Source organism: Liolophura sinensis, chromosome 1 (assembly GCF_032854445.1).
Source record: "Liolophura sinensis isolate JHLJ2023 chromosome 1, CUHK_Ljap_v2, whole genome shotgun sequence".
Lineage (NCBI taxonomy): Eukaryota > Metazoa > Mollusca > Polyplacophora > Chitonida > Chitonidae > Liolophura > Liolophura sinensis.
In genome coordinates, this window is record NC_088295.1 from 32,045,587 (window position 1) to 32,063,597 (window position 18,011).

The 18,011-nt window shown below is 38.2% G+C and overlaps 1 protein-coding gene across 1 annotated transcript; it reads left to right on the plus strand.

Annotated features, from left to right (window-relative positions):
* The first annotated feature begins 986 nt into the window (after nt 1–986).
* Nucleotides 987–11,026, plus strand: LOC135480875 (PR domain zinc finger protein 4-like). Its single transcript, XM_064760808.1, has 11 exons — nt 987–1,062; nt 2,411–2,640; nt 2,922–3,071; nt 3,648–3,728; nt 4,816–5,568; nt 6,225–6,374; nt 6,683–6,838; nt 8,219–8,334; nt 8,734–8,944; nt 9,352–9,627; nt 9,973–11,026. The coding sequence occupies exons 2-11, from the start codon at nt 2,448–2,450 to the stop codon at nt 10,464–10,466; spliced, it is 2,580 nt and encodes an 859-aa protein (XP_064616878.1). The 5' UTR covers nt 987–1,062; nt 2,411–2,447; the 3' UTR covers nt 10,467–11,026.
* The last annotated feature ends 6,985 nt before the right edge of the window (nt 11,027–18,011 follow it).

The window sequence follows — 18,011 nt, forward strand, 5'->3', positions numbered from 1 at the left end:
GCCTTTTTTTGTGATTTCATGTCACTTCACTCCTTATGTTATGAATACATGTGTGGGGCAGTTTACCTCACCGACACACTAGTCTCAATTCAAATTTAGCAGCATTTAGTTTCATAAGCAGGGTTTTCACTACTGTGGAAGGTGTTGAACTGCACCTGATCAACTTATGAAAGGGAGCAGTTAAAACATTTCAGTCCTTGCTAAAGGAACCACCAGCAAATTTTCACATTCGGATCTGAGTTGTTGGGGTGTTTGATCTCTGGAAGGTTATATAAATTGATGCACAGGATAAAGGAATAAGGCAAGAACTGACCAGCCCAGTGTCAAGAGAGGTGGAACTGTATATATATATATATATATATATATATATATATATATAAATATATATATATATATATATATGTTACAGAGACTGGCGTGCTACAAGGAGGCACCATATGAACATTACTGAAATTATGTTGAAAGTGACAGTATAATTATTTATTTGATTGGTGTTTTAAGCCATACCCAAGAATATTTTACTTATATGATGGCAGCCAGTGTTATGGTGCGAGGAAACCAAGCTGAGCCCAGGGGAAACTGGGAAACTCACAACCATATCAACGGGTTGCTGACTTGAGCCATCAGTAGTCACATTGGTTTGAGGCTCCTGTGTCACTGCGCTGCTTTAGCACGCTTAGTATGAAGCCCCAAAAGTGATGGTCAATCTGAAGGGAAAGAAACCTTCAAGTGTTGTTCAGCCAAATCTGTTCGCACATATTGCACTTAAGAAGAATATAAGTAGTGCATGGCCCAGAGATAAGTCAAAACACACAATCCTGTTAATAAAGAATTACCAAGAAATAAACTTTATGTATATATGTAGGGTGCCAATTATTATTTTTTGTTGATTCCTTTTCATAACCATAAAAGAGCGCTCGTCCGCGTCAAGGGAGACAACTTGGGGAATTCGGGAGGGCTTTCTTCCCTTGTCATGGAGCTCTCCAGTTGATTTGATTTGACTGAACGAAGAATTTTCTGTGAAAGATGGTTCAGTATTCGACAACTTGTTTGTGTTGATATGTGAGTAAATGAGACAGTGTGAAGAAAATAATTTGTGATCCTTCAAAAGGATGCATGGTTAAACTGAAGGTCCATCATATGAAAGAGCAGCAATGATACCTTAGTAATGTATGTGGTCATCGAATTATACTCACACAGATGCCAATTTTCGCGATATAAAAATTTTGAGGTGTATTCAGATAATTTACTTGTTTAAGTAAATACACCATGCGTAATGTCCTTTCATGCTTTTTTATCACAGAGACTCATCTACACAGTGATCGCACAGTGATTTGTGTAACTAGCGCACTCTGTCTCCTATGTAGACCGAGTACACTGACTGTTGGTTGAGAAATATTCGGATACGCCATATTCATGGCTGTAGTTGTGTGCAGAAAATGTGCACTCTGTACATGACTTTCTTTTTTGACACAATAGATCAACCACAATATCAAAATAACCCTCATGATTTAATAGAACAAACAGAAAATATCAAGAATTTACACTGCCATTCCAAATTCAGTGAGCTAAATGATATCTCTCTATATATAATATTCTGACATTTACATTTTCGGTCGTCTGCTGATCAGATGAATGTCAGAAACGTAAAATATGGCGGTAGTACGTTTAACGTTGGTGCAGAGTGCCGTACTCTAAATCTTCAACCTTTTTAGCTGCCTCTGCATCCAATATTGTACAACTATGAAGTGTCAAGAAACAGTTTGCACAGTTTTATGAAGCATGCATCTTAAATGACACAAACAATTCATTTTATAGATCATTTTTTCATAATGATTGTATGCATCAATTCCACTGAAAAAGTGCTTTGGTGGGTGAAATGGTTGAAGATTTACAGTATTTAAAATCTGTTTAATTCTGCCTTGTTTGGTAAGACAGTGGCATATGGGCTGGGACATGGAGAACTTTTCAACTGCCCAAAGTAAGACACAAAATAAGCCTTTTAAATTTTCTATAGTACCCTGCCCACATTTTGGGGAATTTCTGAAATTGAAAGTATCAAATCAATCATTCAAATTTTATTGTTTGCATCAATTACATGGTAATTCACACATGTACAGAATAAGTAGAAAGAGATCTGCACATTTTTGTCCATGTCCTAGTGTATAATTTGACCAGTCTTAACTGGATTATATTAGTCCCTGGTCTTTATTACAGTTCATTATATTCAGGTTTTATTCAATTGCTGTTTGATAAGGATTATCTTTTTGTTGTGCTATGTTTAGTACAAACAAAGATGTGGCCAAACACGAGTTTGAGGAACAGAAATTTCAGTTAGCAACAGAAATGTACACTAAATGGCCTGAAATTTTGCCCACAAAAGTGCATTTTTCATTATTCTAATTAACAGATCATGTATTGGATCGGATTGAGGGCTGATAATAACCATGACCGATCCTCTTCCCACAATAAACATTGATCAGCTCACTAGCTCTGTGACCAGTGTCCTGGCCTCAGCTCCACAATCAGACTATGTGGCTACTACCACAGGCACTGGCACTTGTGCCTCACAACCGTCCTCAACTGCAGTTACCTCCCCTTCATTGGTCATGACTCATTCAATGACCTCTCCAATCACAAGTGAGTTCTGACCATTTGTATAATTTTTAACAGTTTCATCTTGGATACATTTTAACCAGTGTGAATATTATGAGTTATGTTAGGCAGCAGAAATCAAAAAGTATTTGATTTAAATGAATAACAAAAAGCAATAAACGACTGTATATGCTAATGATTGTTTAAAAATATTTCTGATCATGTCAGTACTTGACATAGTCAGGCAGATAAATAGGTGGGTGACCAGAAAAAGATCAGCACTTTATATGTAGAAATGTATTTTTCTTTTCATGTCACGCCACCAGCTGTTCCTCTGTCAAGTGTCCCTGGCATGCCATTGTCAAGCCTCCCCACCCCCCAGTCTATGATGCCAGTCATGGTGCTGGCCTACGTAGGTGGAAGACCGACACTGCTGTCCCTAACGGATCAGCTGACAAGTAGCAAATTCCCCACAGGTAAACGTCTGCCTATCAGCATTAATTTGTTCTAATTTGGGAGGGGGGGGGGGATGCAGGGAGCGCTCACTTTCCATGAATTTAAGAATTCATCACAACATCTAGCCTATTTTCAGACTTCATGTTACAAAATTGAAAGATACTGAGTTTTGTTTGAAAGCATTAATTTTTGGCCAGCCTTCGCGCTATTTCCTGAACAGCCAACCATAAAATCAGACCTGACTCCCTGAATCTTGATGAGGATTCTAAGCTAGATCAGTCAACATCAGGGGCTCATTCCGCAAAGCCATTTTTGACTAAAGTCAAAATTTTAAATACCATCTTAAAGCCTATTGTTCGGTTTTAGAAATTAAAATTTTGTCCACTTCATCAATGTTATTGTTAGACAAATATGTCCAAGTTTCAACTTACGGTATCAAAAGCGACGCATTGTGAAGAGGTTTTAATTTTGGCTCTAGGTTAGAAATGACTTTGGAATCAAAGACAAAAGGCATTGATGATATTATTGGGTCAATGTTGGGTCAATGAATTCTGAAGTTAAAGTTCATGGATAAAGCTGTTCATTCATTTTCCCAGCAACCTCCAATGGTCCTCAACTGCAGCAGACTGTACACAGTATTAGTCACGTGGACAGCAGCAGTATGATACCTGTGTCAGGTAAGCTCCATCCCATAGTATTTTGGCTGCTTTACTCATTTATGTGAACTTTAAGTTTATTGCCTCTCCACTGCAGGAGGAAACATGTGTATATGTAAAATACTATTTGTTAACTGTAGGTCTGCATTATATCATAAGTACTCATCTGATCTTTACTAAATATTTCATAAGATTCTGTAGGTGAGACATAAGGATAAATAAGATATTATCTTTTTGTAATGTTATGCCTGTTTTCCTGTGTTCGTTTGTCTCGTGATTGTTCACTTGTCTTTCTTGAATGATGTCTTCAGATTGTTCAACCAATCATATGCACACTCAGGTAATCCTATTTGGATGTCACGTTGATGGGTTGCCACAGTTTGATTGGATGACAATCTAGCTTCATCTGCCTTCCTAGAAGCTTACAATAGTCATTAGTTGGATGAATATTCTTGAGTACGGCATAAAACACCATTCAAATAAATAAATAAATAATAATACATTAGTTGGATGAGGGATGGGTCATGCAAAAAGAGCCTTGCTGGTTCACATATTAGGGACCACTTACTGTCTGGTAGAATATTCATCAGTGTAAACACACGTTGTTGAAATTAAAAATTTAGTAAGATTCTAATTTGGTGAAGATCACTGTGTATTTTTATGGCTCCAGATCAGAATATTGGTATGAGCTAATTTTGATTGAAGTTTTACCTTATGTGTCAACATGTTTACGTAAGTCGAGACCGGGCATGAAAACATTATCACATTGGCTGAATAACATGGGAGTTAATATGAAACATTGCTTCACTGCCTTATAAGTCCAGAACCATGGTTGACATTCACAATTTATGCGTGCCGTGCTGAATGTTCTATTGTCAAACATACTATAGTTTTCAAGTATAAAGAGTAAGTTGTCAGTATATTGTCCAGTGTTGTTCATTACCCTATACATTCCAGTGTTATCTTTCACCACATCGTCTGCTTGCCGCTGCCTCATGCGAGTGAATTGCCAAGATATAGGAGTGAATTGCGTGGTCTCAGATAGAATCTACATGCGTCAGAATTTACAATTTTTATTGTTTAGTTGACTGCTTTGCCCTTGTTGCAGGTTCCATGTCCCAGACTTGCCGGCCGTCAGTTCTCCCACAGATACAGCCTTTGCCTTCACAAGCAGAACCGGTACAAGTGACAAATAAATCTGAACAGAGTATCCCTGGTCATATCTTGATCCAACCCAAGCCTACAGTAGCCACATCCTGTGCTCCAATACCCCAGTCTACCCAGCCTGTTCAGTCTATCCCCACCTCCACTGGCCCCCCTCTGCCCAGAGCCCTTACCCCCATGACCAGTCAGACCCACAGGATGACCCCTATTGACCTCCAGGCCCTTCTTAATCAGTGTGTCCAGAGTCCAGTTCTGACTCATCAGCCATGTTCTAGTCAAACTCCCAGCAACAATCTCTTACAGCTGGCAGCAGGGGGGATAACTGCTGAGCATCCAGTGTCTCAGGGAGAAATACCATGTATGCCTCCAGCCCAGGGGTTAACTTCCCTTCCTGATCCAGTCCCCATCCCACCCCTATCTCAGCAGAGTGTACTGCATAACCAGGTACACACCAACACATCAGCTATGATGCCGTCAGGGACCGTAGCTGGTTCAGGGGCAGAGAACTCTGACACACCTGTCATGATGGAGAGCCAGTCCATGGGTCCTCCGCCTCCAGGAACACTAACGGTTGGTGATCATGACAACACAACAGAGCAGACAGGCCTTACCAATGTCCAGCAGTTGATGACCAGTCTGGATGGCCTCAGTCCAGTAGCTAATAGTGTCTGCTCATTAACCGGAGAGTACCATAACAGTAAGAATGTGTTACTTCTCCAATGAGTTTTCTTCCCCCAGTTTCATTGCTCTCATGGCCATGTATCAGATCAAAACCAATCAGTGCAAATCCAGTCAAATGTTTGCTGTTGTTTTAGAATAGCCTAAATAATTAAAGTTCATAAAATGTCAGCCTTGTCTATTACCATACAAAAGCAGTGATAAGGTTTCTAAAATTTTAAAGCTGATCACATTATAAATTTTCAAACATAAAAATCATTTTAAAACTTTAAATAGTACAGGTTCGATTAGAATTATTTTGGGAAAGCCATTAATTTTAGTTATTTTTAATGAAAAAAAATTTGATTTGATGACGAATATGGATTTTTTGCCAAAACTCTCTTGTATTCCTACAGCCTTTTTTAAATAATGGACTTTTAAGAAAGTACTAGCTTATCCAGGCATGTTGTCATGTACTTCTTGAGGTGCGATGATTACTCAAGCAACTTACATGAAACATCCTCCATTCCTAAACCTGAACAGCCAACATGATGTTTCTCCAAAAAATATATGACTTAATATTAAAGGCAGACTATTAAAGTGGTTTGAAGTTTAAAGTGAAATGACTTTCACATATATTTTGCCCCCCCAAAAATAAAGTACATGTAGTGGTTTGTGTTAATAAGTGTTCAATAGTTTCAGTGCTGGACCTGTTGATGAAAGTCCATGGTGGTGACCTCGAAAAGACCAGTCAGGAAGGGATGGGCAAAAGCACTCCATTTTCATCAGGGCCCACCCCTGGGGAACCTGCCACACCCAGTGACACGGCTTCTATCACACAGTTCTGTATGTATATACATACATACACAAATCAGCTGGCTTGCCAAATTCTTAACATTTACATGTACAACTTGCTAAAAATTCAGGCTGCTGGAAAAGTGGTCTGCACTGAGGATATCTGCTGTTTAGTTGCACCTACATAAGTTTCCAGAAAGTTATTATTTACATGCTGATGTTCCAGTAAATTCATTGATTTGTGAAATTTCTGTAGCAGGTGTACTCAATAGGGTTTATTTGCTGTCTTGTTATACTCTGACCATACATCTATGATGTAGGAGAACAATGTGACTGAGTATTGTTGCCCCATTTTTCAGTCTGTGTTGAGTGCTGCAGTAGTAGTGAGTCTCCATGTAAGGTACATGAGTGTAAATATACACGGGTCTATGACAAACCCATCAGCACCAAGGCCAGGATGACACTGCCAGATGTCCTCTACTTGTCGCAGAGCTCTGTCAGCTCCAACTTACCAGGTTAGCATATACTAATCTTCACCCAGCTCTTTTTGAACACAAGTCAGATACATACATGTGTATACATATACTAATTATCTCCTAGCCCCAATATGCCAGGTACCTATGCATATACTAATTATCTCCTAGCCCCAATATGACAGGAACCTGTATGCATATACTAATTATCGTCTAGCTCCAATAAGCCAGGTACCTATATGCATGTACCAATTATCTGTCAGCTCCAATATGCTAGGTACCTACATGCATTTTACTAGTTATCTTTCAGCTCCAATATACCAGGTACCTATATGCATGTACTAATTATCTGTCAGCTCCAGTATGCCAGGTACCTATATGCATTTGCTAATTATCTGTCAGCTCCAATATGCCAGGTACTTATATGCATTTACTAATTATCTGTCAGCTCCAATATGCCAGGTTCCTATATTCATTTACCAATTATCTGTCAGCTCCAATATGCCAGATACCTATATGCATTTACTAATTATCTGCTAGCTCCAATATGCCAGGTACCTATATGCATGTATTAATTATCTGTCGGCTTCAGTATGCCAGGTACCTATATGCATTTACCAATTATCTGTCAGCTCCAATATGCCAGATACCTATATGCATGTACTAATTATCTAACAGCTCCAATATGCCTGGTACCGAAATGCATATGCTAATTATCTCCCAATTCTAATATGCCATGTATAATTGTTATTTCGAGTTTTAGTATACTGTGTGTAATATTTATGTGTGTTAGCCCAGAGGTTAAATTTGTAAGTTGTTAATTATCTCTCTTTAATACATGTAGCTCAAATGATATGAAACTACAAGTACACTCAGATCTACATGTGGATTAATTTTGTCAGTTCTGACTGCTGTGCTGATTATCTGTTGTCTCTACCACAGTATTTAGCATGTAGCAATAATATAGGTCCTGCATGTACATGTAGTTACAGCATCTCCTGTAGTTTCAGCCTAGCCAGCTTCATACAAGGCCTCGCCAACATATGGCTGAGATATTGCCGATATGACGATAAGCCATAATCATTCATTCATTCATACAAGGCAGTAGTTTTGTACTAGGCCCTTTTTGACTGCAGCTGATTTGGTCACTGTAACTGAACATTCACTTTTTTTTTTAAAAAGTAGCCTTATCGGGTGGCTACGCTGTGTTGATGTCAATTAAAAGTTGACAGCTTCGTTATAGAAATTGAATTGCTCTTACAGAAAGATATTTTAGGAAAACAAATATTTATTGTATATTACCATAGCATATAACTTGCAAACAGACAGATGTTAAAAGCGACATGGATTTATACGTCACAGCATTATCTTTTATTAGAGGGCTTGATTTTGTGATGAAGGATGTTTGATGTAATGTTGTAGGAGTGTGGACAAAGTCATTTATGTCAAGTCATACTGTGTTTGGACCAGTCATTGGAGAGCCAAAATCTGCCCATGAATGTGACAAGGAGAAAAAACCTAACTTCTTCACGTGGAAGGTACAGTGTACATGTGTGAATTATTTCACATATGGTGATTGTACCCTAGCCTTTCACCAAGGAGGCTGGAAGTTCAAATCCAGTTCCTGCTGGTTTAGCTGCAGCTTTGTGACAGGAAATTTGTCATGTGCCTGGCTAGGGGTTCCATTTGGACCCTGTCTGATTTCATCCACCTTAAAACCTGACTGCTGTAATTAACATAAACAAAAATTGAATACACCGTTTTGATTTAAAACAAATGAATAAAATAAAATACTTGGTAATACTTTTTAGTTTGTAGTAAATACATGATGAAAATTTATCTTTAGGAAAAGCAGCAGTTCTTTTCTTTGGAATATTATGCATAACATGTTATTTTGTTCTGTACTTTCTTTTGATCCCTGTATTTTTAAACAACAGATTTTTTACGATGGTAAAGCAGAGGGTATCTGTGTATCGGATGAAAATCATTCAAACTGGATGAGGTTTGTGAAGCCTGCTCGGGCCTCAGAGGAGCAAAATGTGGTGGTATATCAGCAGGGGAGAGAAATCTTCTTCAGCACATGTAGAGATCTGATGCCAAACCAAGAACTGCTTCTCTGGTATTCCAAAGATTATGCCAAAGCCCTGGGTAAATAGTATTGCAGAAATATTTGTCACATCATTTACAAGACTTTTCATATGATTAGAAGAAAATTAACTTTACTTGCATTGTTATTGGATGAGGAAACCAATGATATTTACATTTTTTATAAAAACATTGCATCCTTCATTCAATATCAAAACCTTTTTCCATAATTCTGTATAAGGGAAATATTGAATATGGCATGAAACTCCAATTAAATAAATAAATAAGCTCATTATCAGATCTTTTAAAGAATGAAAGAGAAACCATATGCATTTTGTAATGCAGCAGGCATAGTTACAGTTAGTTCACAAAATTTGTAAAATAATTAAAATGAAAATTATTGCAGAAAACTGTAGCAAGGCCAGTCCATAATTGCCTATATATACATGCCACTTTGGTCTATCAACTAGGTATGCCATCAATGCCTGGAACCATGGCTACGTGTAATGTTTGCTCCAAGTCCTTTCCAAACACCAAGTGCCTGGGTCAACATGTGAAGTACTCACACCCGGACATGTCAACACGAAAGTATAAGTGTGAATACTGTGGACGTGGGTTCAATTCCTCCTCCAAGCTGAAGAGCCACGTTTTGAGTCACCTGGGAGTCAAGCCTTACATGTGTGCACAGTGTGGGAAGAAGTTTACAGAGAAGCCTAATTTAACCAGACACATGTTCATTCACACAGGTATGACACAGCCCTCAAGGCAGATCTAGGGTTATTAATGAATTTGGTCCGATGAATTTAATATGAATCATGGGCTGCAAATGTATGTGCGTAAATTTTTTCCGTTTTCAAAATGTACAAAACATGGACCAATTACTTGCAATACTGAACACGTTGGAGGAACAGTCATATAGGGCCTGTCATTGTGAGAAATTATCTTTTGTAACATTTAGTTTCATGAAATTGATTAAATTATCAATCCCAGTTAATAACTAAACATACAGAACAGTACACAGTTCATACATGTTGTTATGTGTAGATGTGTTGTACTGGTAATGCATCATAGTGTTTGTATTTTGCATCCAGGAGAGCGTAAATTTGCCTGTGAGGTCTGTGGACGAGGTTTCAGGCAGAAGGCCCACCTACAGTCGCATATCCTGGTCCACACAGGAGAGAGAACCATACGCTGTCGATACTGCGAAAAGCTATTTGCTCGCACCTCTGACCTCAAGCAGCACGAGTACCAGCACACCAAGGAGAAAGTTTTCACATGTCCACATTGTAACAAGGTCTTCTACAAACTACAGAACTTCAAAAAACACTCCAAAATTCACTCGGGACAAAAGGACTACCCGTGTCACCAATGTGAAAAGTGTTTCTTTACACGATACCATATGAAACGCCACCTACAGACTTGTAAAGGAACTAAGGGTCATTATACCTTAGGCCCAGAGGATCCTGAAATTGTGGCCCTGAACATGGACCATTGCGCAGCATCTTGTGAGGAGGTACCCACTCCTCCTGACCCTCCTAGCCATAACCAAAAACGGACTAAAGTTAAAGGAAAAGGGAAAAAATAGGGTTCTATTTATTATGTGTAGGTAATTATTTTTGTTACAAAACTACATTTTAAGAATTTCATCTTATTTACATCAAAATGGTTTTAAAGATTTGTGTTTGCCAAAGTTAGTATTTCCCTGTGGCTAGTCAGATTTATTTACCAATGCTGCATTGAAATTGTACCAGTGTTAATCATGAAAAATTAAAATTCAGTATTTATTCCAAGTAATGACTTATTTAGGTTTTGTGTGAACTGAGAAGAACATTTGAAAAATGAAGTACGCCCTGTCTGAAAGATCTCCAGAAAAATACATCAGCTTGTTCTTTTACCTCTTTTTTCCCCCCAAGAATATTTTAACCACCTTTTGATGTCATAAACAATCTTGCTGAGAAAGTGTAATTTAGAATTCAGTTTCAAACTTAGATTTAAAAATCTGGAAAAATAGGTGATAGTACATGAAGCTTCAATTAAGCTTCCTTAAATCCACTTCTCACTTATCTTTTATAGATGTATGAATGTATTTATTTAATTGATTAGTGTTTTACACTCGATGGTCTAGCTTATGGTTAGAGAATACAAGAGAAGAAAAAGTCACTTTCTCCAGCTTCCTAGTACTTTGGGGCTCAACGTGTAAGATCAGATAAAGGTGTTTATTAACCAACTAACATATGATGGAAGGTTTAATTTTTTCCCTATGTTTCATTCAGGGTGGGATGTTTTCTAAACCTTCCATGATATGGATTTCCCTTATGGGAGTTATTGGTTATTTCAAACCTTACTGATTTTATTTTTTTTGGAAGTTGTCAACCAAATCAGTGCATTTCACTTTTGCTCATGTGCTTAATGTACTTAGCTTAATGTTTTTAGCATCAGTTACATTGCTTTTTTCAACCTAGGAGTCTCTCACTAATGTGGTCGCTGTAAGTTCAAGTCCAGCTAGTGCTGGCTTCCTCTCCGGCTGTAAGTGGGAAGGTCTTCCAGCAACCTGCAGATGGTCATAGGTTTCCCCCCGGATCTGCCTGGTTTCCTCCCACCATAATCCTGGTCGCCATTGTATAAGTGAAATATTCTTGAGTATGGCGTAAAACACCAATCAAATAAATAAATAAATCTTTCAACTTTACAAACATCAAAATGACTGTCATGAATTAAACTATGTTCAACCAATTCAGCTGGGTTGTTTAAATGACGTGATATTGTTGTAATTCTCTTGCAATGGAAAAAAGCATCAGGAAAGGAATGTCTGAAATAGAGTTGTTAGCCATGATTGAGGGTTGCCCAATATTAACATAACAGTATTGCCAAGTGACAAAACTTGTTTCCCATAGGCCTCGGGGCCGATCCCACAGAGTCATTTCTGACTTAAGCCAAAAATTGAAATATCATCACAAAGCTTATTTGTCAACTGTGGAAATAAAAAGTTTGTCTACCTGATCAGACAAAAGTTTCCAAATTCCTACATTCAGAACCAAAGACTAAGCATTGTAAAGAGGTTTTAATTTTGACCTAAGTCCGAAATGGCTCTGTGGAATCGGCCCAGATTCGCACTTCTACTTCCCCTTGGCATAAATAAACTGGAGGTCAAAGTGAAGCTTGCAGCGCTGTTACTACATTAAACTTGTTACTACAGTAAAATTCTTTTCACCCGTGACTAATCAGCACTATCAGTCAGTTCCATCTGTCGTTCGCCCATATTTTGATTCATAACATAATATGTTATACGTTTAACATGAAGCTCTAAGAGATGAAAGGCAATATACGGGAATGTCACAGCTATTGAAAATTTGCACTCGTTTTAGATGATAGCGTTAAGACTGATGGTGTAATTTCATTGGCCTGTAGGATAAGTTGTTAGTCATAGTTGGTCAGTACTAGTGACTATTCATTAAACTTTACTAAGCTTCTTTTTTTAGCTTTTGTGCCTTGTGGTTAACTAATTGGTCTTTGTTGTGCTTTTAATTGCCCTGGCTTTTACTTTTCGCTGGTAGTACGTTGGCCTGATGAGTAAGACGTCTAATTCATTCGGCTATTAGCATATTTGCTCATCACTCAAGCCTTGGAGCGTTACTGTTGACTGTAAGCTAGTGTTCGTTGTCCTAATTATCACCCCCTATCCTGCTGGCCAACTGTGAAATTAGAATGCGTATACGCGTCAGCTGATACTCCTTCGCTGGCCGAATCGTCGACTGAGTTCTCCCGACTAGTGACCAGTGAGACCTATTAGAATCTGGCTCCCACAAATTTGCCATGTACCTAAATTGTTGTGGCGGCTTTCCTAGGCTCAGCAAGCATCCTGTGCGCAAGATAGAGACAGTGTTACCCATAGCAAGTAAACCGGAGATGAAGTACAATGCAATACATTCAGTTATAAACAGGAATGCGCATATAACATCCAACCTGAACCCAAATCACACTTCAACTGAGTGGCTTTATACGTTTTAGAACCGAATTTTAAAAGAACACCCAAGCACACAAGACAACCAATCATCATATAGTGCTAAATCCCTGGTCTTTTTCAGCAGCCTGTAGAAAAAAAAAGTATCCTTCAAATCTGTAATTTTTCAAATATTTCCAACAGGTAAAAGGAAAACGTCATGACTGTTCATGATTTTATGTATTCTGTGTTAAATGGGCTTTCTTCGAATTCTGCCCAGTTTTCCCCGTTCGTCGAACTGTCGGCCGTCTAATAAGTGAAATAAACTTGAGAAATGTGTTAAAGGCCAACTGAATGAAGCAAATGTTTTTAGCGGAGAAATGTAGCAAACGCAAACTAAATGAAGTGCCAAAAACAGTGTATGCTAAAGGTAAAGTCAATGGGCTTTTAACTTTTGTGATTGATGCCATTTTTTGTCATGGGGCAGACTTCCACTTACGGTGAAAGGCATTTGTCCCGCTGTGTCCTGGGTAAGGGTACCACTATCGAAGAGTAAAGATGAGAAACAACTTAATTCTCAGATCAAACACGAAAACGCTTGAATAAGATCAATACATATATTTTCACATTTTTAATTGAGAAATAACATAACTGACAATAATATACAAAACAATACAAATAATTATAAATATATATAGCGTCCAAATCCGGATGGAATATTCTGGCTTCCAAAGGTGTGTCAGTCCACGTCCGTGATGCTGAGCTGTCGATGTATGTTTCATTCCTCGGAAATATACACAAAGTCGCTTGCAGGGTTAACTGGGATGATATGTACGTAATTTCACAAGAGACAATACAAGCTTCAAAATAACGTTTAAAAAATAGCATGTGATGAAACACAAGCTCGCAAAGGGCCCTGTACAGAAAATGGAGTACGAATGTCGAATGGCATGAAAGCCGAGATCTCCAAACCCAGCAAAATCCTTCACAGTGAATGACAGTAAATGTGACTGTTCTCAGGTAAACTTGAATGAATGGCTGCGAGCTTCACAACTCCGCCGCTCATCTTTATAGACTATCATAAAGAAAATCCCGGATGCTTTGATCGTAAACATGTTTACAACACCGATACATATTTCCAGAATGTGTACCCTATGTACAATTACACAAAACTCATGAACACCGAAGACTGGAGAACGCTTGACTGAATTACAATGTAGGCTATAACATACATAAATAAAAAATATATAAGACAACGTTTAAAGACGGGTTTCGTAACACCTGGTAGAATAAGAACTTTGGTCGGCTAACCGTTTCGGTGAAACCTGCCAAAAAATAAATCAAAATAATCGCAAATGTTTTAAACATTTTAGACCTTAATTGCCATATACTATAAACTTCGTAATATAGTATATTGCATAACCAGCAGATGATCCCTTTTTCTTCCCTAAGATGTAAAAAACATCTCGCGATTACTGTGTTATTGTCAGTATTGGTTTTCTTCCCCAGTGGAACGTCTCTTCTTCTGACAAAGCTCCTAAGTAAGTTGTAGTTAGTGCACAATTCACAGTCTTAAACTGCACTCTAGTTTCATGGAGTTATCGAGGGCTCTTTGGGAAGCCTCGGAAAGACTCCCGGGCTCACGTGATCTTGACCTTCTTTGCCATAAATGGTCGTCAATCTCATTCCAAAGGATCTATGACCACATGGAAAAACTCCCCTGCGAGGAGCTACAGCTGGAGGATAGGAGAACATCACAGGCGGAGCCTATGTTGACAAGACCCATATATCGTTATATAGCCCAAATCATTCCTTCATCTATACCAGGACTATATACAGCAAGAAGCTTCTGAAACTTCTGAAAAGTTTCATTATTTATGTGTACAAATCCAAATTTATATGTATATGTAAGTTAGTTATATTTAGTCATTTTCAGTTCCCATGTATCTAAATATGCCCCCCCCCCCCCACCCCAAATATATGTTTAAAACTGCCCAAATGAAACAATGCAAACGCCAAAAAGAAACTAGACGACGATGAAACAGGTCCGTCAAAATTCTCCTTTTATTTCTTTACTATCAATATTATTATCGGATACATGTAAACACTTTACATATCTATATCCCCCCCCCACACACACACACATATGCCAGCATTATGATAATCAACATCTATCATTGAATCTGCTGAAGTGTGGTCAGAAACCTAAACAAACAAAAAGATCACTGGTTACAAGCTATATTTCTTAAACATGTAAATTTAAAATCATAAATTTTAGGTACTTCACATTGCTTGAAGTATAACAGTTTCCCGTGAACGGGCTCATGCCTTTTGAACTGTCATTTCTTAAGCTATGTTTGTACTCACAAGCTTGACTTGCGGTTCAAGGCTAATCATAGCATTATACTTATGACGACATAATCAGTACCACCTGACTTAAGTCCGTCCAAATTGATGACATCACATGGCAAACCATCACACTATGAGAGCTGAAAATAGGCCCACCAACAACCAAGCAATATTATTATAGTTCATGCCCTTTTTTCTTAAATTTTCCAATCATATCAGGCCTAAATTAAAGCCATTCTAAAATAGGTTTTAATGAAGCTTCATATTTATTATTGTAAACGTTACTGTTTAAGAGGAGTTGAATCAAGATTTTGACTCTTCATACATTGTAGCCTACTGGGTAAATATTGCACGGCATTAAGGTATTTTGTTCAGAAACGGATCATCCTACTATATCCGTCAGCCAACAGGTTTCCAATAGGACAAAACAGAAGAAAATTAAGACTGTCAATACCTGCTCTCCGATTCACATTTTTCACCGAGTCGTCAATTGTGGACAATGACGATGACGTCACAGTCAGTTTGCGTATTGTTCTCTATGGACGTCATTTCCTTCGATGACGTCACAGTAACGGATTGATTTTCATATATCTACAACAAATGTTTGACCAATGACATGCACCGGTTTAAAAGTGAGCTTCATCGTCATCGTGGAATAAATAAATACATTTTCCATTTTGCGACACTGAAATAACTTTAGTGAACGATCCCATCTGGCTTGGTAGCTCAGTTTATGGAGCGGTTGGGCTAGACACCTAAGTGTTTTCACTTGCATCGGTTTCGTGGTCGGGGTTATTCAATACAGAAGTGGACCAGATCAAACGTTCCGTTCGATGTTGTGTTTTATATATTGCAGTGGTTAGATATATAGTGAAGGGTTGCGTACTCAAGATACACAATTATGTAGGGTAACACCAACAGAAATCTAGTTTAAAAATGTTTCCTTGTTTACATTCCTGCAGATAATGATCAAAGAACCTGGCAAGGTAAGGTGGGTAATCGGCCACAGTGCACGAAACTGATCACCTCAAGAAGCGAAACCGACTGAAGCTGTGAGTGACAGCTGTTGACACACTCATAAGGCTACTTGTTTTTTCGGTCCTGTTTTACTGTTCTTTCCCTGTTATATGGCAAGCATGCTACTTATTATTTATTTGATTGGTGTTTTACGCCGTATTCAAGAATATTTCACTTATACCACGGCGGCCAGCATTATGGTGGGAGGTATCCAGGCAGAGCCCGGTGGAAACCCACGACCATCCGCAGATGGCTAGCAGACCTTCCCACGTACGGCCAGAGAGGAAGCCAGTTTGAGCTGGACTTGAACTCACAGCGACCGCATTGGTGAGAGGCTTCTGGGTCAATACGATGCGCTAGCACGCTAACCAACTATGCGATTTATAAAGCTCCAAACATACACTGAAGCAATGAATAAGGCATAAAATAGTAAAGTGGTAGCCTGCTCCAGTCAAGCTGATTTATATCATTTTTTTTTTTTTTTTGCATTAGACACTACAGAAAAATCTGTACTACTAAAAAAACTACAGTGGGGATAATCACTGCACCATCATTGTAACTTTTCGAAAGATTCTTGAGCACGCAGTTCTGCACCAATCAATTAAATACATATATACTGTATATATGTCCAACTGTCCAGCCTTATGCTCCCGTTATTTATATTTATTTATTTATTTGATTGGTGTTTTACGCCGTACTCAAGAATATTTCACTTATACCACGGCGGCCAGCATTATGGTGGGAGGAAACCGGGCACAGCCCGGGGGAAACCCACGACCATCCATAGGTTTGCTGCAGACCTTCCCACTTACGGCCGGAGACCGCTATTTATAACCTGTTAATGTTAGCTAGAGGACCACATGTCCTCTCAACAAGGATTCACCTATGATTTGGCTACAGTTGCCAGATATTGCTATATACCATAGCTTAACAATTATCCATTCTAATTCATGACAACACTTATTAAATGCAAAACAGCTTATATCTATATTCACACAAAAGGTATGTTGCCAAATAACATAGACTCGAACTCTTCCTCGCAGTGCAACCTGTTCTCCATAATGACTGCATTAGTTCACTGTACTACGAAGGATTCCTGACATACTAGAGCAAAAAGTTTTTAACTTGAAAAAATATGACAACATTTATCACATTATAAAGTTTATGTTTAGCACAAGAAGACAAACGTTATCGAAAATGAAACTTTGACTGCATGTAGAAATACACACATGAAAGTTTCAGTAAAAATAGTATTCTGGTTCACGTTGATCTTCATACAGTAAATTAAAGAGTGCATTGTTTGAACGGAAAATTGATTTTTGTTTTATCAAGAGTGCATTTTTGGCTGCTTATTACTAAGTAACCTTCACTTTTAAGACCACATAACTTTTATGAATGATTTGATCAGGTTTTATGCGCCTGCTTTGGAAATTTACAGAATTGTGCTGGGATTTTGAAATTTGCACTCTCTTATACCTTTCTAGAACATATTCTCCGTCTTACCGTACTAGGTCGCATGGTTGCACAGCAGATTTGTACAAATATATACTCGATTTCCCCTTTGTACGCTTGTGTATCTCTCCGTCATCATTATTTTAAAGTTTTGGAAAAGCTACATCATCTAATAAACCACTCCAAACCATGCATAACAATACTTTGATTTATTTTTTAGACTTTTGTTAAGAGAGGTAAAGGAACATATTATCTGACTCTGACTTTTTTCAACTCTGACCCTAAATGTTGGAATAACTACGTTTACCCATTAGAAAAAGATTACTGAAATAACGTTCTCAAAAATCCCTTCCTTCTGGTGAACATCAGGAA

Excerpts from the sequence above, each read along its gene's own strand:
- LOC135480875 (XM_064760808.1), top strand. The coding sequence starts at position 2,448 with ATGACCGATCCTCTTCCCACAATAAACATTGATCAGCTCACTAGCTCT. Across the intron at positions 2,641-2,921 it reads AATGACCTCTCCAATCACAA|CTGTTCCTCTGTCAAGTGTC; the intron begins GTGAGTTCTGAC and ends TCACGCCACCAG. Across the intron at positions 6,839-8,218 it reads TGTCAGCTCCAACTTACCAG|GAGTGTGGACAAAGTCATTT; the intron begins GTTAGCATATAC and ends GTAATGTTGTAG.